The following is a 23020-nucleotide window of genomic DNA, read 5'->3' as shown; positions in this document are numbered from 1 at the left end:
TCGCCAGCAGCTGTGGCTGGCATCTTCAGAGGTGTAGCACCTGTCTTTTGGTGCTACACCTCTGAAGATGCCAGCCACAGCTGCTGGCGAAACGTCAGGAACTACAATGCCAAGACCACGGCAATACAGCCCGGAAAACCCACAACAACAAATCAAAACCAGCTGTCTGGATTGATATCCCAGGGAAACCAAGTTAGGTTTTGGTTAATGAAGGAATAACACCCCACCAAATAGTTCTGAACTATAGCAGCATATTACATGGCATTTATTTCCCTTTAGAAATGCTGGAAAGATCCTTCACTGATAGCACAATGTCACATCCACTTTAGATTTAAGTTATAGCCTATAAAAATGCTCATACCTCTCAATGCTATACTGTTTTTTTTCTTAATTTCAAATATTCAAGAGCACAAGAGAAAGGCTATATGGCCCAAAATTAAATAGATCTCCAGGTTGCACATGATTAAAGGAGATTTCTACATCTGAAAATGACAAAGGTTATCTGCAGATTTAAAATAACACTGCTTTTATGATTTAAAGCTTTCATTTAATTGCTTTAATAAAAGGGCTAGCATTGTATAATTTTAGGGGTTTGATATCCTATAGAAGCAAATACTTAAAACAATTTTATTCCACAAAAAGTTGGTTTCAGATGTACAGCTTTAAAATGTGGTAACCTTCATGTACTTGGTAACTTTTTATCTCTGCATTTTTACTGAGCAAATGACTAGTTTACCCCTGTTCAAGCACAGAGCCAACTAAGCATCTTATAGCACAAGTTCATCTTATAGCACAAGTTAACTAGTTCATACTAGTTAAGAAGGTGGTCTTCAATTAAAATAAAATGACAAAAAATTATAATGTTGCATTTGAATCTTAGTTTGTGTCAAGCTAGGATAAGATATCAGGGTTGTGGTCTGAAGATAGCATAAAAATAAAGTGATTTTAAAATACTGCAAACACTTTCTACGCTGTTCTTTTCCTATACGTGCTGTTTGGATGTCAATCTAGGAAAGAAATATTCTGCATTCTAAAATTGCAGCCAAAACAAACTACAGAATCCATGAAGTAATGGCAAAGTGTTTTGAAAAACATACTGACAAATAAAGCAAAGTGAAGTATTTCATCTTATGCTAAGAGGGCTCCAATCTTCTCTTCTTCATGCCTTGACTTCTCCTGTATGGACTGCACTCTGCTAAAAAGGAAATAAATCCTTGAGATTTTTCTTTATACAATGTGGCCTGCATATGGAGGAAGCAATTATGTTCTCTAGGAGAGCATTCTTATTCTGGCTGAAGATTGAACTTTGTGCAACTACATGCAAAACACACTTGCTTTGAAGCTAATCCTATTTAATTTTGGTAGAGCTAACTTCCAGGGAAGTTAACTCCAAACTGCAGATTTAATCTTACTACAAAATATATTCAGAAGCAGTGAAGAGAAGTGAGAGGCCCTTTCTCTCTCCTCTTTACTTAACAGGCTTCAGACACAGCTGTGAAATTTGAAGCCACTGGAATTGGCATCTTGACAGTGGAACCCTATGCTAATTATTCCAGTCTATGCAACAGTGTTTTGAAAAACATATTGGCAAATAAAGCAAAGTGAAGTATTTCATCTTACACTAAGAGGGCTCCAATCTTGATTTTAATGGCTTAAACTGGAGAAATGCAGCATAGGATCGTACTGTGAACACTGCTAAGCCAGAAACATGCAATGATAAAAAACGGGCTCCATTAACTATAGGCCCTGACCAGTGTTCCTGCTAACGTGCACTTGTGCACAACTGTGCGCAAATTTTCACCACTTGGCGCACAGCAGGCCCACCTGGAGGGCCTGATGTAGCTCCGGCCCTAGTGCCAAGGAATTCCCTCTCCTCCATGCCCACCGAGCAGCCTCTCAGTCCTGGCGCTGGGAACAAGAGAAGGAGGCAGTGGTGGGCAGACGGCTGAGCTGCCCCTCCTCTGGGCCTGCCCAACAGCCTCTCCGGCACCGGGAGCTGGAGGAGGCAGAGGTAGCTACAGCCACAGCAGCAGTAAGTGGGTTGGCGGGTATGCGCCTGTGTGGTCTCTCCGCCCCGGCACTGAGTGCTCGAGGAGGCCATGGCGGCGAGTGGGCGCCTGCGCGATCTTGCTGCCCCGGCACTGGGTGCTGGAGGAGGCTGCGGCGGCGAGTGGGCGCCTGCACAATCTCCCCGTCCTGGTGCCGGGTGCTGGAGGAGGCCCCGGTGGCGAGAATTTAAATTGAGAAACAATTTAAACTAGTCTTGATACCCAGTTCTACTTCCACATGCCTCAGTAGAATGGCATGGTCTACTATGTCAAATGTGCAGATAGATCCAGGAAGAGCAATAATGAAGCATGGCCTTTATATTCAGGCTTATAATGCTAAAAAAACCCACAAGAGTGCAAAGAAAAGGGAAAGGTTAGGCCTCAACATCCCAGAACAGGAGAGATATTTTTCAGGAGCTTTTTAAAGACTTCCAAGAAAGGGAAAATGCCGCTATGAGAAGGCAATGAAATCTTGAGAAAGGGGCACCTAGAGAAAGAACAAGGCGTGAAACGGAAGTAACCTCAGGGTTATTTGTATATTTGCTGACTGAAAAACATTTAAAAGGGGGGGGGGGGCGCTCACAACTTTAATGCACGTTATTGTTTCAGCTCATGAAGTAGATTTTTTGCTCACAGCACTGCACAGCTTAGAGGGAACATTGGCCCTGACCCATCTGTTCACTGAAAAAGGGTGAATATATTCAAACACAGTGATGTGCCTTGTACCCCTCTCCTACATAAGCAAACTGCATGCTTTTGTTTCTGTAGCAAGTCTCTCTCTTTCTCTCACATAACCTACCTGGTGAGTAGGGTTTGGGACTAATGGATGCCTGCCAAGGTACAGCTTTTGTGTATGTTCTTTGATGGCTTATTCTTTGAGGTGTTCTGTTGCGAGTCATCATGTGATGTTGGGCTGGAACAGGTGCTGCATTGTGATGGGTAACACTGGGGTCAGTAGCCTCCAAGGGCAAGTCCCATAGCCCAGGGTCATCTGAAACAAGTCAAGCATTAACAGAGAAGGTAAAGCCAGCTACTGATCAGTCCCTTCTACATCTGACAATTATTGGAGTTAAACAGTAACAGGAGCAGCTCAACATGGGACAGAAAGGTGTTCTTTGCCAAAAGAAAAAATACAGCACACACACACACCCCACCACATTTCCCCTCCTTGCTCATTCAGGAATACTTGAGATTCCAATTTACAACCAAACCAGTTCTGTAGGAAGTACCTGGGAAAATAATTGTTTTTGCCTGCATGTACTGTGCCACCTTAGTTGTCATTTCACAGGAACTTTCCACTGTCCAGTACACAGCAATTCTATACTCACCTGCAAGGAACTCCTCTTCCAAAGTAGGTTCTAGCTGGGCTGAAGTACTGCGCTTCATAGGAGAGACATTATGAGCTTTGGGACACAAACAGAAGTTGGTTAGAGCTGCCAGACAGAGAAGGCAAACTGACGACATGCATGCTTATGTTAGCTTCAGGTTTGGAAAGGGATGATGATTCTTTCAACTTTATTAATAATGAGGTATCACAAGACAAAAATGGATCCCTGCTGACACTGAAGCAGGCTGTCTTTAAAACAGTCTCCAGATTTATATAATTTTCATTAATGAGTTTTATGAGTACTATAAAGTACTTAACTTGATCAACTTGGTTAAGATAACTGGTTTTTTTAAAAAATAAAACGTTTAGGTCTGTCAACTGATTAGTTCCTTCATCAGTTAAATCTGCTAAGAGCCAGGTGCCTAACCAACTGATTAAATTTGTACATTACAAAACCCTAAATAAAGATGCCTTTTAGTCCAAATGAAGGAAACAACAGCCACCGTTCATCTCCAATTTGTTCCTCCCTAGTACAGTAACAAGCAGAAATAGCCTCAAAAAGGCTTCAGCTCTTAATTATCAGCTCTACCAATTACTCAGAGCCAAACTACAAGTGATGTAGCAGTCTATGGGAGGGAGAACATGCGGTTGGGAGGGGAGTGCAGGCGTCGGGCTCTTGCCGGGCGCCCCCCTTCCGCTGGTTGTGGGGCAGGGGTTCTGTAAACTTCAATTAAATGGAGATCCAAGCTGTAAGACCAGGATGCCTACATTTCCCATCAAAACTTGAGGTAAGCTGACAAGTGTCCAACCTGTGTCAGGCGTCACTTGTAGCTTGGCTCTCAGCAGCAGCAGATTGTTTTCTAATTATTAGTTGATTATCTGCTGATTAAATAGATTGAAGTTTGCTTCCCTAACTTAATTCCAGATTATACATTCACTCACAAAATCAGAACCTGTTGTGACAGATTATACCATTTTATATTTCTATAGTTGGTGATTTTGTATGACAGCAGAGGACTGATTTTGGGGTCAGAGAAGCAGAAAGAGATTCAAATTTCAACTGAATCTTTATACTGACACTTTTATTTTAAACACACTTAGCTTGGGAGGATATACAATACACACTTGTTTAGTATCTCTCTTTCAGTTGTCTGCCAAGTTTTTTGCCTACTTGTTCCAAGTTCTTCATTCTGTGGCAGATGCAGGATCTAACTAGTATGTTACCATGGTTGAGAGCTTGACCAACTGGAACATTTGGCTGGATCTGTTCTTTCTTCTGCATCTGCTGTCTAAACTGCTGCTGCAGTTGCTTCTGCCGTAACTTCCGCTGATACGTGGCATCACTCTCCAAGGGCAGCGACACTCTACCATGAGAAAATACAGACCAAGTGATGTTATCAATTTATTTCCTTCCTCTTAACCAACCTAGCAGGTTATACCTGGGGAGGTGGAGGAAATAGAGACAATTTGCCACAAAAGGTAATCATGAGATGTGCACATCCCATACAAGATAACAAAAATAGGTTATCTATCTCAATTCAACTCTTGGAAAATTTCAGCTTTCTTTAAAATCAACACACCCTGGTTCTTAGGGTCATGGAAATACATACATAATTGTGAACAGGCAAAATCTCAAAACCTAGAGGCTGAATGCTGAAAAAGCAGCCTAGCTTTCTGTGACTAGCAGGTCTCATATATTCATAAACACAACTGATTTATTCAGATATGAGACTGCGGCTCAGATTTTGAATTTTGTACTGCAGAATATAGAATTTGATCATTAGACATAAAGCTTATTTGACTGATGTCAGGAGGTTACTATGTATTAGGGAATACAGTCTGGGAACAGAATCACAACTGCTTCTAATGTTTAGAAGATGCTACAAAAACGAGTCTCACAAGAACTAAATTATATTTGTCATTGGGAACTTTAAGTTTCTCTTTTTTCTCTTGATGGAGAAAGGAAGGTTGAATGCCATGCCCTAGTTTATTAAGGGAAATTAAGGCTTGCTCCACACAATTTTGAGCTTCTAAACAGAAGATCTGTTACTTATATTTAGGTCCAAGGCATTGAAAATGAAAACAATTAGATTTTTAGTTGAGGGAACAGGCAGACAAGCTCTGAATCTTTTCTTCTTGGGGTGTGGATTTTGATTCTTCTGGCAAATGGGCAACAGAACGAAAACATTTAGCATCCTCACTGTTTACTGACAATAGTCCTGGAAGGACTCCATGTATGTATCCACAGACTGCACCTTCAATTAAGGAGCAAAATAAAACAGTAGTTCAGTGGCATCTTGAAGACTAAAGAATGAATTCTGTTAGTCCTTAAGGTGCTCCTGGCTCCTGTTTTACTTTGCTGCTACAGACCAGCACAGCTACCCATCTGAAAATATCCTCAACTAAGCACTTTCTGCTATTACTCTCTGGAGAGTCACAAGAGTATACAGAACATGGTATGCTCAAATTCATATACAAGAACACATCACTGAACCACAGTTCAGAGTAACTCAAACATGATCCATGACTCCAGACTTGAGCTGCAACTGTGTTACATATTTGTTAAATTTAAAACGCCCAGAACTGCTGTTCTGTATAGAAAATATGAATTAAAATCCGACCTGGTGTATGTGTGGGGGGTGTCTAACCTGTTTTCCTGATCTTGTTCAGAAGTGCTCAGTGAAGGTTCTGATTGGTCAGATTTGCCGGAAGTAGCTGTGGTTAACTGCTGCTGGTCTTCCTGTTCCTTTTGTAAGCAGCTACTGTATCTTGCCTTCTCCACAGCAGGCTCAAAGTCCTGCCTTTTAGCGTTGCCCAAATCCAAATCCAGGGGCATCTAGTAAAAGGAATGAAACAAAAGGCCATTCAGTGCTTAGAGAAACTTAAGAATGTAAGAGAAGCATTTCATAGACTCCTTATCTCTCAAGCTGCCCAGGAGACAAATTGCTTTCCTGGCAGCCTTTACCTATTCCATCCAGCATGCAGGTTTGGGCCCTGCATTGTGAACTGAGCTAATGCAGTTATTTGACTAATGTAACAGTGATTTCAGTAAGATGTAGTCACCAATGCCTGTTGAAATGCACTTTATGGATCATCTTTGGTTTCTTCTGATTTTCAGTGACAAAGACCACATAAAAAGAGCCTAACTATTCTCTTTAACAGAGAAAGAGGAAACTCACAGATTAACTTGGTTTAAGTGTGCTTTGGAAATCAGTTAAGGTGATAATTTGAGCTAATCTGCCGTTTTCTCCCCAATGCCCACAAGCATATGCTGCCCTCTTTGATGGAAGGCCAGGTAGGGAGGCAAACATCACGGGCTGCTGTCAACAAGGACTACTGTTAGGATTCTGGGCTGGAGCTATCCGAATGATGAGATTAATTTGTGGAAAGGGGGCAGAAAGAAAAGAGCAAGTCAAGGTAGTGATGTGAACACATAAGGAACACGGGAAAAGAAGGAAGCTTTGTAAAAGAGAGAGAAGATATGTAGATGGTTTTAATTTGCTTGTCTTCATTGAATGATTTTTATGATTTGGCCATCAACGTCTATATTTTTTAATTGTATGTAAACTGTGTTAGGGACTCCTGGATCAAAAGCTGGAATACAAACTAAATCCATGTTTTAGTCATCTAATTTTTTGTATCTCTTTCATTATCTAAAATAAATAGCATCCTAACGAAAGCACTGTCCCTCAGCAATATGAAGAAAACATATTCTAGTATTTTTTGAATTCCCCCAACAGAAAGTTAACAGAAAACAACATATCCACTTTATGCAACAATGCAAGACACAGAAATAGAGCTCTAATCAAAAACACACATTAAAGACATGGTTGGCTTGTACTTTAGAAGAGAATCATTCAAGTGAAAACCATGAATGTAATTTTCTATATGAACAGCCCAGACTACGAAACCAGCAATCAAAGGAGACCATGCCACCTCCATGTGTTATGTACATGAACAAATAGTGCCAATTACTCCATTTGAATAATCTGTACCCCCTCAAAACTCTAGTTTCCTAGTTATAATCCACGTAACTTTCCAGTGTCCTTGAAAGTCCCATGTAACGCACCTGACGAGGAAGCTTATTCACTGAGCGCAAGTAGTCTTTGTCCAAAATGCAGTTCCCAAGCGCATTACCAAAGCACCTAGGAAAGAAGAGATTTTATTATCTTTCAGTTTCCTTGTTTTCACAGCCCTCCTGGAACAGCAAAATTACTGCATATTGGTTACCACCTACTTCAGTGCCCTTTTCAGTCCATCAGTAACTGCCTCCTTCCTTGCTTTTTCCAAAGACAAGGCCTTAGACTTCAAGCCTTCGCTTACTCCATAGCCAACATCTTCATGATATGCCCCATCCTGCAATGTGAATAGAATGTTCAATACTGGCTAAATGGCTCTTTGGCTGTGGATGTCCTTCCATCTTTTCTGTGCTTGCTTTCAGGAAAAATAAGGCTAATCGGGTACTGTACAGTTATGTGTAGTTTTCAAGGAGTCCACAAGCACTTAGGTGCAAATCTACTCTGCAACATTATGCTAGCACAGCCTGTTCCAATCTTCAGAGTAAGATCAAGCCCGAACCTGGAAACTGTAGCCAAAGCAGATAAATGCAGTGTTATTTTCACAGCAGTACATTGTTAGAAATAATACATTACAAGTGGGGGACCCACAAGGACTTGCAGTGCATCTTTCCTTCCTCCACTATTTCTTCTTTCCCTTTCTGAAAGCCCCTATAAGCTTCTCCCCTTTTCTTGCTTCCTTCTCTCCCAACTACTAATCAACCTACCTTTTATCTGCCCCCCGTTCTTCAGCTATACTGACTATTCATTTATTTCATTTATACCACACCTTTCTCCACAATGACACTCCAAAGCAGCTGACATCATTTTTCTCTCCTCCATTTTATTCTCACAGTAACCCCGTAAGGTAAGTTAGGCTGAGAATCTGTAACTGACCCAAGGTCGTCCAGTGAGCTTTTATGGTAGAGTGGTGAGTGATGATTCTAACCTGGGTCCCCAAGCGCCTACTCTGAAACTCTAACCACTACACAATACTGTCTTGGGGGGCTGCTGTGGATTAGTAGTAAGCAGCTAGTCCTGGGTGAATCATTCTTGTATCATGGTGCCTGGTGGCTGCTGCCAGACCTAGCACTGATGAATCCTCCCTTAAAGGCAGAAACAGCCCTGGAAAGGGCCCTGCCCCCTACCTCACCTTTTACTGACAGAAACTAGGGTTTATAGGCTGGTGAGACACTTGTGGTTTCCTAGCAACTACCACAAAGGCCCCTGTGAGGGCCTTTGTTTAATTTCCTTAAGTTTCTATCATTTGTTGGGTTTTAAATTCCACCCCCCTTTTTTTCAGCTTTTAGATTTTTCTGCAAACCTTGAGCTTTTTTCAGGTTTGTAGAAGATCTGTCCTTTATGTCCATTGCCCCAATCTCTGGATTTGGGTTCACAGATGAGGCCATGTTGAGAATTAGATATATTGATGATAAGCTATACATAGATTTTCAAAAAAAAAAACATAGGAGACCCAGTTTGGTGTAGTGGTTAAGAGCGCAGGACTCTAATCTGGAGAACCGGGTTTGATTCCTCACTCCTTTGCTTGAAGCCAGCTGGGTGACCTTGGGTCAATCACAGCTCTTCCAGAGCGCTCTCAGCCCCACCCAACTCACAGGGAGATTGTCGTGAGGATAATAACAACACACTTTGTAAACCACTCTGAGTGGACATTAAGCTGTATATAAATTGAATGTTATTAAATGATCGTGTCTAGCAATAACATGACTAAACATGAGTATTTTGTCCAACAGGAAGTAACATCTTAACCATATTGTAATGCATATTTAATTGATTATAAATCCTTCTAATCACTAAAGTGCCCCTGTTTACCTTAAGTTGGACTTTTACAAAGGCGCAGACACCCACATAGAACTTGCCATTATTTAGATCAACAAAATCTGTGCAAGAGAACAAGAAAAAGTTATAGCAGTAATTAAAAAGCAAGGTTGGGTGGCTTTTCTGCACAAAAAAGTTGCATCATGAACATCTGCAATAATATAATTGGAATCAAAACTTCAAGCACAAGAAATAGAGGGCTTTTCTTTTTAAAAAAATAAAAGAAAATTAACTCTATTAGCTGAATTCCAAAAGTAACTCATTAACATGTGGAAACCTGCAAAGATTTGCAAGGGTCACCTCGTTTCCCCCTCCCACACCAAGTCCTGTTTCCTTTTGCTGCCCCTCACAGCATTTCCCCTTTTCCTTCTTCTTCCCACCCACCTTTGTCTATCTCCATTTTCACCTTTCATTCTCCGCCCCCCCCTGCCCCCAGCAGCTGCATGGTGGGGAACCAGCAAAGACTTGCAGCAGGCACTCCCCTTTCCCTTGTATCTCCTTTCCCCACAACTCTTTCTTCTTTCCCTCCTCCTGGCAGCCTCCATATGCTTGCCATTACCTACGTCCTCTCTTTCAAACCCAATAAACAACCTTTTATCTGCCCTCCTTCTTCATCTATATTTATTAATTTACTTCATTTATATACTACCCTTCACAATGGGGACCCAAAGCAGCTTACATCATTCTACTTCCCTCGATATTATCCTCACAACAACCCTGAGAGGTAGGTTAGGCTGAGTGTGTGTAACTGGATCAAAGTCACCCAGTGAGCTTCCACTGCAGAGTGGTTACTCAAACCAGGGTCTCACATCCTGCACTGAAACTCTAACCACTACACTATTCTGGCATTTGTGGGGGGAGGGAGGACTGCTGTTGAACAGTAGCATACAGCCAGGCCTGGGTAAGTCATGCAAATCATGTGGTATCAAGCAGTTGCTTCTGGGCTTGGCCCCAATGAGTCTATCCTCAAAGGCCAAAATAGCCTGGAAAGGACCCTGCCCTTTCCCTTGTCTTTCATTGATAGAAACCAAGCCTAAAATACTGGCTAAACTGTTATGGCTGCCTAGCAAGGGTCACTGTGGGCCTCTGGGTAAAGCTACAGGTGCTCCTTTTATCCTTTTGGCTTTTTTTTAACCCTCAATGTATTGTTTTAGTTTCAGATTTTTCTGCAAAGCTGGGGCTTTTTTCAGGTGTGTAGGAAGATCTGTCTTGTCCACTTGGCTCCAATCTCCAAATTTAAGTATCCTTAGATACTTAGCACATAAGAGTCCTATATGCTGTTTAATGGATAGTTTTTGAAGTTAGCTGATGGATATTAGTAACATTTTACAAAAACAAGCACAATATGTAATGGGGAATAGAACAGTTGAATAAATAGACTGTTATAGTGGCAATAGGCTCTAAAAAGAAATCGGGTGTAACTGTAGAAGAATCTCTGATCTGTTCTAAGAGAAATAATATTAGCAAATCATGTACAAGAAATTATCTAGGAAAATTCTAGGGAAACTCCTGCATGTATTTGGCTCCTAAGTTCCTCAAAGTGTTATCAAGGTACCGCAGCCCAGGAACTGGAACATACCTCTGAATCTGGATGGTGATGGGCCATGCCATTGACAACTGAAAATTTGATTAATATCCTTAGCAGTTCTCACCCAAGATGATATAACACTTTAGTTTAATCCACAAATTTACTAGGCTGTGTGCCCCAGGTTGTTGACATGTCTTAACAACAGCTTAAAATCCAGTAGACATTATGCAAAAGGAAAAGACATGCAGTGGCCACTAATGGAAGCAGTGCTGGGAGGAGAGGAACCAAATGGCAGCTGATTCCAGCCAAGCTGATCACAGGTACTGCAACGCCGCCTTCTAAGGGAAACCAGAAGTACTGTGGTTTCAACAAGATACTCATCAGTCTGGAGCATATAATAATTTTACTCCTTTTGGCACCCAATATTTTCAACATTGATTTTATTGTAAGTCGCTTCTCAGTGGAAGTATCATTTAATTTCACATCATAATGTTTTGTTGCATGGCATGAAAAGGAATATGCACGAAGTTCTACTCATCATTTGTTTATATGTACACTTAACTTCTTAACTTTACACCATTCAGTGGTGGTCGATGAATTAATTTCTTAACTAGTTGCTTTCTATACTGGTTCCAATATTCAATTAAATCGAGCTTTTAAAAGCAATACTGGAATTAAGGAAATTTGGGAAGAAGTTAGATAGGGTTAGCTTTCTGTGGTGATTTTGGCCTCTGTATTATATATTTAATCCTGAATAATGACTCCAGAATGTAAATAAAAAAGTCAGCATTATGGGTCCATGTACTTACCAGCGATGGGAGGTAGAAAGGAAAGCCTGTCACAACGCCCTCATAAGCAGGGGCGATGGAAAGAAGCTTTAAGCAGGAAGTGTAAAGACTGTACTTCCTGCTTCAACCTTTCCTCTCCCTCTGACACCCAGCTGATGGGGGGGGGTGGTCAGCAGGAGGGTACAGGAGGAGCTGAAGGAGGAGTGGGAAAGAGGGAAGGGAGAAATTGGAGAACAAGGATTGATGGGATTTTCCTCCCTTGTACATTTTGAGCATCTTCTGCTTGTTTATGTATATGCTACAAAACTTGCCATAGCTTTAATAAAATTACAAGCAACTATGAAGAGGCTAGGATTAGGTTTTATGGTAGGATCAGAAATGATAGTCTTCAGAATACCCTTAATATTAAAAAATGATTCTGGCTTTTAAATCTTTGGGGCTGGCTCCTAGAGCCAAAGAAAATTTGTCAAGACCTGACTTAATGGCATAAGAAATTTCAACTTCCAATACTCTGAACTACGTTGGAAATGAAATACCAGTTCTCATAAGCACACACAACTATTTTGTGAATCTGTGTATCTGCTGTCAGGGTTTTTGTGACTGATTTTGATAGTCAAACAAAAAAATTCATGTTTAGGATCAGGTCATTCCCCAACACTGGGAGGGTTATTTCATAAAATACTACCAATGTAGCAAGAAAGCTTAAGGTCTTGTCAGAACAGTAAGTTTTTCAACAGGACTAAGAAAGCAGGGAGGAGTAATAGCAGAGCGAAATACTGGAGACAGCAGTGAGATGAAACAAGGATGTTAAGTCAGCAGGAAAAGCAATAGGACTTAAAATATTAGTGCACTTCAGCAAATTTGATCTTTTCACAGGGAACTGTTTTGCAAGAAATCTGGCTACAAAGAAGGCAAAGTCCACACTAAAAGGTAGGTCTTTGGAAGGATCAGTTATGCACAGACAGAAGATGACTCACTGTACTAGTATCCAGCAGATGGATTGTTCTTTAGTCATGGCGTTTGCGGGGGTGACAAATACCACAACTGATGAGCTAGCTGGATTTCAGGAATGCAAAGACTACCTCAGCATCGGTATCTGGCAAGGTCATCCTTATTGCAGAGCCTTCATAGCTCACATTGTCTCTCAACTTTCATGCTGGGTTTGTGCTTCAAAAAGCCATTTGTGAAGACCTCAGTCAGCCCACATCTCAGGAATTGGAAATTCACAAAGATATTGTTTACAATTTCATTTCAATCGTATTTTATCCCTTATGCAAGAACCTTTCGCATGAGGTTGTTTTGGTCAGGTACTCACCAACGTTCTGCTGAGTGACTGAATGAGCCCAGCCATTGTAACCAAACATCTCATTGGCCAGACTGACAACTCTGTGCCCCTCGATGTAGCAAACCTGAAAGCAGGAAGAAATGAATTGTTATTTTGTATATTAGCTCAAATTGCAATGGATTTCAAAAACCCAGTTTTGATATATTGAAGCCTTCTTTTCATGAAGAATGTGGGTGTCTACATATGCCCTTGCAAGACAGCTTAGAAGTTAGGATCATCATGTCAAGAGAAAAATGGAATACAGGGCACACATACAAGCTATCAGTGCCCAGTTGTTACCTAGTATCTTCCACATTTAGTTTTAAACGGCAAACAAAATCAATTTAATATACAGCTCTCAACCAGAAATAAACGGACAATAACATATTAACTTCCAGTAAAAGAATGCCTGCACTATTTGTGGCACTATGGAGCATCAGGTGTGTGGGAGGGAGGGAGGTAGTTGTGACTGATGATTACATGTGGGAGGTTATGGGCTTGGGAGGATATAGAATATTATATACATTCAAAAATGTTTTTCCTCTTCTCTGCTTATGTCTTTTTTCCAGATCCCTGGTACGCAGAGGAGATGATGGAAGTTAATGGGTTAGAGGTTTCCCCACTCCCAAAGTTGGCAGCCAGCATGGCCACAGCTGCCTATCCCCATAGACACTTTCTTGATTTTGAGTTGGGGGCCTGACAGTAACCTTCAGGAGTTGGAATTTGGCCTTGTAGATCTCTCTGCTTTAGACCATGTAGCTCCTAAGTAAGAGCAGAGGAAACATTCTTCCCAAGGGACTCAAAGAAATTAAACATCTATTCACAGCAGAATAGTCATAGTGAAAATCATTCACATAAAAAAAATAGTCTATGCACATTTTACCTTCTGCCCTCCACCAGCCTGTCGGCTGCTGATGTATTCTGGGCCCAGTCTCTGCCGCAGAGCAGCTTGGATGGCCTGGTACTCATCTGCTGTATACCGACACTTTAAGAAAAAAAATTAAATAATGGACAGATTTAGGTTATGGTACATACTTTTCCTCTGTCCTCGTTTTCTCTCCTTCTCAAGATTTGGTACATTCAGGCTTTTTGCCTCTCACTGCAACCTTTTAATCCAATCTTATTCCTAGTTATATAACCAAAAAGGAAGAACTTCATCATACCTCTCAAGATAGCTATCGCCACAAACTGTTCCAGTGACAGATAACATATATAGCCATAATAAAGAAAATAGCATGAGGCACAAATTCTCATAACAATGAAGGTAAAGTGAAAGGCTGGCTGAACTGGCAGTATTTACTCTTAGGTAACTTGAATGGAATGCCAGTGCATGGGGGGGCCAAGAGGAAGTTAAGAAACCAGACAGCTACCTCTGTTGTACGTTTCGAGATTAACACAGCACTGGGAAGCTAACAGTGCAATCCTATGGAGAGTTACTACAGTCTAAGCCCATCAACTTCAATGGGTTTAGACTGGAGTATATCGCTGTAGGATTGCACTGAAAATGTGTTAATTTGGCAGCCAGCTCCAGTGGTTCAGATTGGGCTTGGGTCAATATCCTGTGCTGCATCTTGGAGAGAGATGCCTGTTACGACCCCTTCTTTCTCTTGGGTAGATTTTGCCCTTAATCTTTCTTTTACACCCTCTAGGTAGATTGCTGCCACCAGGAATATTATATTCCAAGATATTTCATTTAAAGTTCCCCTTTGAGTAATGTGCCCAAGAGTCAGGCTTTTTCGTGGTACTATGTGGCCCTGAGGATAGGAATGGGATATAGGAATAACTTTGGGATTAAAAAAAAAAAAGTAAACTTTTATTTTTATAAGAAGCGTATTGGTTTCATATTATTTCTAAAACTTGATGGTTTCAAAAGAGTAGTTCTCAGTTCTTAAAGTTACTTTACTTAAACCCAGTCATGCAGATCTTCTCTCAGGCTTCACACACAGCTTGCCTGCTTTTCCCTGACTGTATGTTCTTTCGCAAACACACAGTTCAGGTTTCCACATAGGTTATATTTCTCTCAGACAACATAAAAAAGCTCAGGCTGCACACAGATTGCCTGCTTTTTCCTGACTAAATATTTCTCTTAGACCTGCTTAAAAATATTCAGGCTACACACAGCTTGCCTGCTAAAACCAGACTCAATATTTTTCTCAAAAATGCCTAAACATGCTAAGGCTGCACACAGTTTGCCTCTCTTGCCCTGACTGAATCTTTTTTTCTCCACTCTCAGTTTAAAACTGCATTAACTCCGCCCACACACTGTCATCAACCAATGACTCACCCCTCTCTTTCACCCCCACACTTCATCTATACCACACCAAGCATTTAAAGACACATACACGCATTTACTTAAAATCATTACAATGCCACATGCTGAAAAGCATGGGTCTGTGCTAAATACTATACAACTTTTCTACATTTGGCAGGAGCTAGACATGCCTGGGGCAGGCGCAGAGAACAAACTTCTGCAGCAACCACCTACCACATTTATGAAAGAGGAGGAGGAGAAATCTTGCACTCCTTTTAACAGCTGCTTCATCTCATGCTTTGGTATTCCCAGCATTAAGGACGGCCACTAAAAATGCCTCTTTCTATGCCCCCCAAAGTCTATTTTGGTACATAACAGATGCCCTTCTGGATCAGATTAGTGAGCCATCTCATCCAACATCCTGTTTCACACACTGACCAACCAACTGGGCTGCTTGCTGGCCCTCCAAAACAATATCTGCTGCTGATTCTAGCACTGGTATTCAGGGGGATTTGCCTTTGGAAGTCATCATGGCTAGCAGTCATTTAAGGAACTATCCTCCTTGAAATTATCTGTAAGATGATACATTTAAGAGAGAGCAATGGCACAATTGGTGGAGGTGATTCTGCTTTAACTCATTTTAATACTGATACTACCATTTCAGTATAATATTTTAGTTACCAAGAAAGAAGTTTTTATGTTGTAAGGCTGGAACTCTTGCCACAGGAGGGGGCTGTCAGAAAGGCCCAAGAACAAAAGCAAGTAGTTAGTTGGGTGTCATGCACAGGATTTGAGGCCAGCGGCACCTGAGAGACCAAGAAGATTTGCTGGGCATAAGCGTTCAAGAGTCAAAACTCCCTTCTTGTTTGTCTCTAAGTTGCCACTGGACTCAAGTCTTTCTGTTCCAATACTCAGTATAGCAGAAAGAAATATTAACTAAGCAATTTCATAATCTCAGATGAAGGAGGCTCAAATCTGGTGGTTTGCAAATCTCACTATTTCATTGGATAGCAAGTAATTTCACTAAAGCAATACCCACTAACAAAATAAATCATGGAACTACATAGACTTTATGGAGAATGGTTCAATATTTCAAAGAGGTTTTCAGTTTAATAGATAAGTAAATGATCCTGTCTAGTAGTTGATTTGGGTTTACATCATGCATAAATCTTGTTGGTCTCTTAAGGTGCCACTGGGTTCAAATCATGCTGTTCTACTGCAGACCAACCCGGCCACCTTTGTGGAACTTGTTAGCAGAACTGGATTCATGGTGATCCTGTTATGATAGTTTGCTTTTAAATGCTGCCATCATGCAAAGACAAAGGGAAGAGAACAGCATACCAAGTGGAACTGCGGACAAATCACTATTGAGCATCTTTCTTCTTCCAGTACAGCAGTGATTGTGGATGAAAGACGCTTAACAAAAAGCGTAGGACAGTGGCACCAGCAAACAGACAACAAAATAGTAACCATCCACAATGGTGAAAAGCAATCCTTATAAAAGGGCTCTCACCTGCTTTGAGCTTCTATTCCTCCTAAGAAGAGTTTGATACAAAAAATGGCCTGCTATGGGTATGTTTCATACGTAAAATGTTACAATATTGTTTTGCATAGTGGTACAAGATGCTGTTTCATGCAATGCTGTGCAGGAATTAGATGTTAAAACTGAACTGTGAAAATGTGTAGCAGCTTCTAGAGGGGACATTTTTCCAGACAGCTCTGTCAGCCTATGTAGGAAAGGAAGGGAGAAGTGCAGAAAAGCTACTTCCTCCTGACAATTCTAACAAAGTAATGGCAGGATGAAGAGAAAAAGTACTGTGAAAACAGTTACCACACCAATTACATTTGTCAGCTGAATTAATCTATATCAAAAGGAAGGCATTTTATCATGCAGCACTTCCAAAGGTATAAGCTTAGTTTGACTAAGATCTGTTTGTTTCCAGTTATGAAGCTAAGAAAGGAAGCAGTTTAGCACCAAGGATATGCATATTAACTTGAGCAAGATGCTACTTTCCTTTATAAAAAATTCAGTGGAGTCAACAGATAAGCAAAATATCAGGATTTTAACAGAAATCAGGATGAGGAAGACTTTTTGCCCAGTAATACTGAACAGCTCTCAAGAGGTCAAGTAAAGCTATTATTGCTGGAGAAAGGCAGGAAGAAAGAGATATATTAATCACTAGGAAAAAGGGAATTAAGGAAGCCCTCTGAAAATTAATGGAACTCTTTCTACCAGCTCTGGTGCATAACCCTGTTCCTAGTAGATTTCTCAGAAAGCAGCAGAAATTCTCACAGACAGTTGGATGTGATGATACACTGACCTGTCCAAAACACATACTGGAACCAGCTCCAGTGCTGCTATTTTCATCAGTTGTCATCTCTCTTCTGGACATTCCTAAGAAGTGAAAGAAACCAGATAATCAGCATGCATAAGCAAAAAGAAAGAGTTATCCACATAATATGTAAGGCATAATGTACCCCTGTGGGACTTTTGTGAGTAGGGAAGGCTACCCAGTGTCAGGTACGCCCAGGGCTTTTTTCCAGGGGGAACGTGGGGGAACGGAGTTCCGGCACCTCTTGAAAATACTCGGCAATAGTTCTTGAAAATAATATGATTTCAAAGAATCCCATGTGTTTCTTCTTCATTTTCCTCTTGAGAGTTCCGCCACCTCTTTTCCCAGAAAACAATCTCTGGGTATGCCAAACAGTTTTGCCTTCATCACAATAGTGCCTCCCAAGTACAGTTTTGCTTTCCCCTATATAAACAAATTACTTACTCACATGGAGGAAAGTAAGGGAGTTATACCTGGGGGCATCCACAGAGAAACAAGCATGCTCCCTATCCTTTATTCTATGGTATGTCCAGAATCTAGGATGAAGGACAGGTTTAACCTCTCTCAGCTATGTTCCTAATTGTATATTTTGGTTATACTAACTAAAGCAATGAACAGGTGTATACGATTTCCAACAAGAAGAAAAACACCACTATTGTTTCAGATTACAGAGGGATACCTGAGTTAGTCTGTTAAAACCAAACCAAAATTTTGAGGCACTTAAAGACTAACAAAGTTGCCTTGTTATCTTCAATTCAACAGTACTACCTGAATACTAAGATTTAGAACACCTTTTTCTGCTCATGAGTCCAAGTGTCACTTCCCGCCTTGAGATACTTCTATGGAAGTCCTGAACAGGTGCCTGGAGAAGGGATATATTAAGGCCAATAAACTGAAACTCAATCCAGACAAGATATACTGTTGGTCAATGGAGAAGCTGTTTAATTTATTCATTTTAATTAATTTAATGAGTCCCCCAATGAGGACTCAAAGTGGATTACATCATTCTCTCCTTCATTTTATCCCCACAACTCTCTAAGGTAGGTTAGACTGAGAGTGTATGACCCGCCCAAGCTCATGCAACAAGTTTCCATAGCAAAGTGGGGATTTGAACCTGGGTCTCCCAGATCCTACTCTGTCACCCTATGATACCACACTGGCTTGGTGACTGTCCTGGAGAGGGCTACAGTCCCCCTAAAGAAGCAGGTTCTTAGCTTGGGGTGCTGCTTGATTCTGTCCTACAGCTGGAGACACATTTTATTGACTTTGGCTGATATACCAGCTACAACTGTTCCTCAAAAAATGTGATCTGACCACAGCAATTCATGCTCTGATCACCAGATTAGATTACTGCAATGCACTCTGTAGGGCTGCCTCTGAAAACACTAAAACTTCCTCAATGTATCATCAAGGATCTAGAGCCTTTCCTAGAAAATGACCCTTTCCTTTCACAGACCTGGAAAAAGGGAAGTAAGGCCTGACCTTGCTTACACACAGCCCTCTGAAGCAATTACCAATAACAATAGGCTGTTCTGTCCTGGATGGCCCAGGCTAGCTCGATCTTGTCACATCTCAGAAGAAAAGCAGGGTCAGCCCTGGTTGGTACTTGTAAGGGAGGCACCAAGGTCACTACGGAGAGGCAAGTAAAAGCAAACCACCTCTGAATGTCTCTTGCCTTGAAAACCCTATGGGGCTGCCATACGTCAGCTGCGACTTGATGACACTTTACACACACACAACAATAGACAAGCCAACAGAGAGACAACTTTAAGCCTAGCCCTACCAAGAACTTTGATGCCAAGTTGGTTCCTATATTTACATTCAGCAAGAGTATCCTATGGCCCCAATGACATCATCCATAACACTAAGCAGGGTTTTTTTTCAGCAAGAACGCAGTGGAACGGAGTTCCGGAACCTCTTGAAAATGGTCACATGGCTGGTGGCCCCGCCCCCTGATCACCAGACAGAGGGGAGTTTAGATTGCCCTCCGTGCCGCTGAGTGGCGCGGAGGGCAATCTAAACTCCCCTCTTTCTGGAGATCAGGGGGCGGGGCCACCAGCCTTGTGACCATTTTCTCCGAGGGCAACCCACTGAGTTCCACCACCTCTTTTCCCAGAAAAAAAGCCCTGACACTAAGGATTAATTACCTGTACATCCTTTAACATGATACATCCAGTAGTGATCTAGCTAAGCTGGACGGTTAAAAACCAGGTATTAAAGGTGGAGAAATATGCTGGGGAGCATTTCATCCTCCCTGAATATTCACTTTAGCAACACTCTTTTCATTTTAGCATTAGGCTTATGAGGCAAGGAGCACAGGAATGGAAATTTCAGCTATGCCAGGACAGGATTGGACCTTCAATTAACATCTTCCCAGAAGGCACTCCATTTGTAAGGGCCTTTATGCCATTTTTGACCCAGTCATCAAGCCATAGAGAACTCGTGAGCAATGACAATGGGTAGGAAGAGTGGTAGTGGTGGTGGCATATATCACATGGACAGAGTGAGAATGGGACCTGTACGCTATTGGGGTATTTTGGTATGAAGGAAGACTGCACAGCACAACAATATGATGGAAGTATTTTCTTAGTAGTAACTCTAAGAAACGATGACTCTTGCTTTTCCAAAGGAGCCCTCAAGACCACATCACATTATAGTTCCAATCTACCTTCTACACTTAATGCACAATTAGATAAACTGGCCTGAAGGCCAGTTTATCTGTGCAGGTACTCAAGAGACTTAACTTTAATGGTATTACATCACATGCTGAAGTAATTAGTGTGTTTTTAGATCAACTGCAAAAATAGTTACACAAATTGCTACTAATTTTCTTGTCACTTATCAAGGCTTTTTGTTGTCTGAACAAAAGGGAAAGCAAAGTTACTAGAGGCTGACTATATACTCTGAACAAAAGAATAAATTGGAAGGAACATATTTTTAAGTAGTAAGGGTACGTTATTGCCTAAACTTGAATACAAAAACCAAATTGCCATGAACAGAAACCTTGTACAGCAGCAAGCTAAACTTATGTAACATACAGACACATCTATCTTTTGTACTTGTATCCTTCCAACAAAAATATTTTACCCTACAACATGAATAATCTGCTCAGGTACTTTCTTAATTATTACTTCTACTCTGAGACAATATAAAATTTCCTTAATTACCCACAAAGTTACCTTCATTGTTACACAGTTGCATCTTAGTAATAACCATTAGCTTACAAATTGTCATTGCATTCTCTATTGTTCCACACAATTCTGCTGCAGAAAGATTTTTTTTAAAACCACACTTCCAATATTTACAATATACACTTGCTCATTAAAAGAGGTGTCCACTGGTACCTTAAAGATTAACAAAATTTATTCCCGCATAAACTGGAATAAATAACAACAACAACATTCGATTTATATACCGCCCTTCAGGACAACTTAATGCCCACTCAGAGCGGTTTACAAGTATGTTATTATCCCCACAACAAAACACCCTGTGAAATAGGAGGGGCTGAGAGAACTCCAGAGAGCTGTGACTAGTCCAAGGTCACCCAGCTGGCTTCAAGTGGAGGAGTGGGGAATCAAACCCGGCTCTCCAGATTACAGTCCCACACTCTTAACCGCTACACCAAACTGGCTCTCAAGTGAGTAAGAGCTCACTTCATCAGATGTATCAGACTCATAAATGAAAACACTGGGCAGCCAAGGTGGATCACTGAGATGAGAGAAAGTCAAATGAAACAAAGTCATTACCCACTGGTGGAAGATGGCTACAAAAGGGGACAAACAAGTCTTCCTGGGGAGAATCCCAGAGTTTTGGTGCCACAACCAAGAAGCTCCTCTCCTGGATTGCCATTTGCCTAAACTAAAGTGAGGGCACCAAAAGCAGGGTGGGTTCACATGGGTCCTTCTGGCATATTGGTCCCAAACCGGCCTGAAAGGTCAATATTAGTACCTTCAATTGTGCCCCAAAACAGACCGGGAGCCAGTTTAGATGGGCCAAGAGTGGAGTCATATAGTCCTTGTGACCCACTCCAGCTAATATCCTGGCTGCAGCTTTCTGCAGCAGTTGAGGTTTCTGAACACTTGCCCCATGTAGAATGCATTGCAGTAATCCAATCCAGATGTAACCAGGGCATGCACCACAGTGGCGAGATCTTTTTTGCCTAGGACAGGCTGCAGCTGGCTAACCAAGCAAAGTTGGCAGAAAACAATCTTGGCTGCAGCTTGCACTTCCAGCAGTAGGTCTGGATCCAAGAGCACCCCTAGACTACAGACATGTTCCTTCAAGGAGAGTGCCACCCCATCCAGAACAGGTGACAGCTTTTGTCCCCACACTAAAGACTAACTGGGCTACTAATCCAGGAATATCATGCCTAGTAATTACTGAGATATTTTTTATTATCTATATTTCTTTAAAACATCTTTGTTATTTTACAATTTTTCAGTAAAGCCAAATATATAAGCCAACAAGCTTAGCATCACATCACCTGCACTGGCCTCAATGAGCACTGTATGTCTATTTAATTCTAGGCAGGAGCCTCAGAACTTATTGAAATGTCAACTGTCCCATATATACTATATTCCCACTGTGTCACATAAACATGACTCTGTTTCCTGTCCCCCCCCCTATACTCTATTGTCTTGGTCACTCCAAAGCTGTACACCTCATAATCACCCTTTTGTGAAATGTTAGGCAGAAATTACTAGCTTTGGATTTGCAATCTGAATTCCACGACTGTCGCTAGTTTTTAAGATGCTACCAGACTTTGGTTTTGCTATAACAGACGAACACGGCTATCCCTCTGTAGAAAAGCCCTGGTCAGATTCCAGTGGAAGGATGCCAAATGATGGGATCAAGTTCCAGGCTGGGAAATTCCTGGAGATCTTGGGGAATTTAGGCTTGCCATCTTCGAGGTGGTGGCTAGAAATGTCCTGATCTGTTCGCCTGCAGAAAGTGGGCTCTATGGCACTGAACCCTACTGAGCGCTCCCCCCAATCCCTGCCCTCTCCAGGCTCCACTTCCCAAATCTCCAGGAATTTCCCAACCTAGAAACCCTATTGGGGCTGCAGCCCGGAGAGAGTGGGGTTAGGGGAACGGAGGGACCTCAGGGGATATATAATGCCAAACAGCCCATCCTCTAAAGCAGACGTTTTTTCCAGGGGAGCAGATCTCTGCGGCCTGGGAATCAGTTGCAATTTTGGGAGATCATCAGCCACCACCTGGAAGGTGGCAACCACACCCTGCAGCAAGGCTCCCAGGCACACCCGGAGCAGTTACATTTCAAACTAGCTCGCGCGCCAACTTAACGCCTCTTTTCCCTCCGCTTACCTAAGCGCGACCACCCAGCCAAGAGACAGAACCTATCCAGGCAAAGCTACCCCTACGGCAAGCGAATGAAGGCAAACTTCCCGCCCGCGCTAAACGCGCTTGCGCAGAGCCTCCTACCGCTCAGTAGGAAAAGAACTACGTAGAGCCTACGCCAAAGAAAGTGGGGGGAGGAGCCCGAGAGGTTTTTCGTATGGGGGAGCTC

At 41.7% G+C, this 23020-nt stretch overlaps 1 protein-coding gene across 2 annotated transcripts; it reads right to left on the bottom strand.

The window, feature by feature from the left end:
• Positions 1 to 527: 527 nt before the first annotated feature.
• On the bottom strand, positions 528 to 22900 carry RAD52 (RAD52 homolog, DNA repair protein). 2 transcript variants are annotated; one of them, XM_054988785.1, is made up of 12 exons: positions 22819 to 22900; positions 17482 to 17555; positions 13793 to 13894; positions 12901 to 12994; positions 9264 to 9331; positions 7613 to 7731; positions 7445 to 7520; positions 6024 to 6211; positions 4600 to 4739; positions 3377 to 3451; positions 2848 to 3039; positions 528 to 1195 (listed from the first exon to the last, which is right to left on the bottom strand). In XM_054988785.1, exons 2-12 carry the CDS (start codon positions 17551 to 17553, stop codon positions 1134 to 1136), a joined length of 1188 nt encoding a protein of 395 aa, XP_054844760.1. In that variant the 5' UTR covers positions 17554 to 17555; positions 22819 to 22900; the 3' UTR covers positions 528 to 1133. The 2 variants fall into 2 exon arrangements, with proteins under 2 accessions (XP_054844760.1, XP_054844761.1); XM_054988786.1 differs by lacking the exon at positions 9264 to 9331.
• Between the last annotated feature and the right edge of the window lie 120 nt (positions 22901 to 23020).

This window comes from Eublepharis macularius, chromosome 9 (genome assembly GCF_028583425.1).
Source record: "Eublepharis macularius isolate TG4126 chromosome 9, MPM_Emac_v1.0, whole genome shotgun sequence".
NCBI lineage: Eukaryota > Metazoa > Chordata > Lepidosauria > Squamata > Eublepharidae > Eublepharis > Eublepharis macularius.
The sequence above is the reverse complement of the archived record's forward strand: the minus strand, read 5'-3'. Positions and strand labels throughout refer to the sequence as shown.

Excerpts from the sequence above, each read along its gene's own strand:
- RAD52 (XM_054988785.1), bottom strand. The coding sequence starts at position 17,553 with ATGTCCAGAAGAGAGATGACAACTGATGAAAATAGCAGCACTGGAGCT. Across the intron at positions 13,895-17,481 it reads CCAGTATGTGTTTTGGACAG|TGTCGGTATACAGCAGATGA; the intron begins GTCAGTGTATCA and ends TTTTTCTTAAAG. Across the intron at positions 9,332-12,900 it reads AGTCACTCAGCAGAACGTTG|ATTTTGTTGATCTAAATAAT; the intron begins GTGAGTACCTGA and ends TCTCTTGCACAG.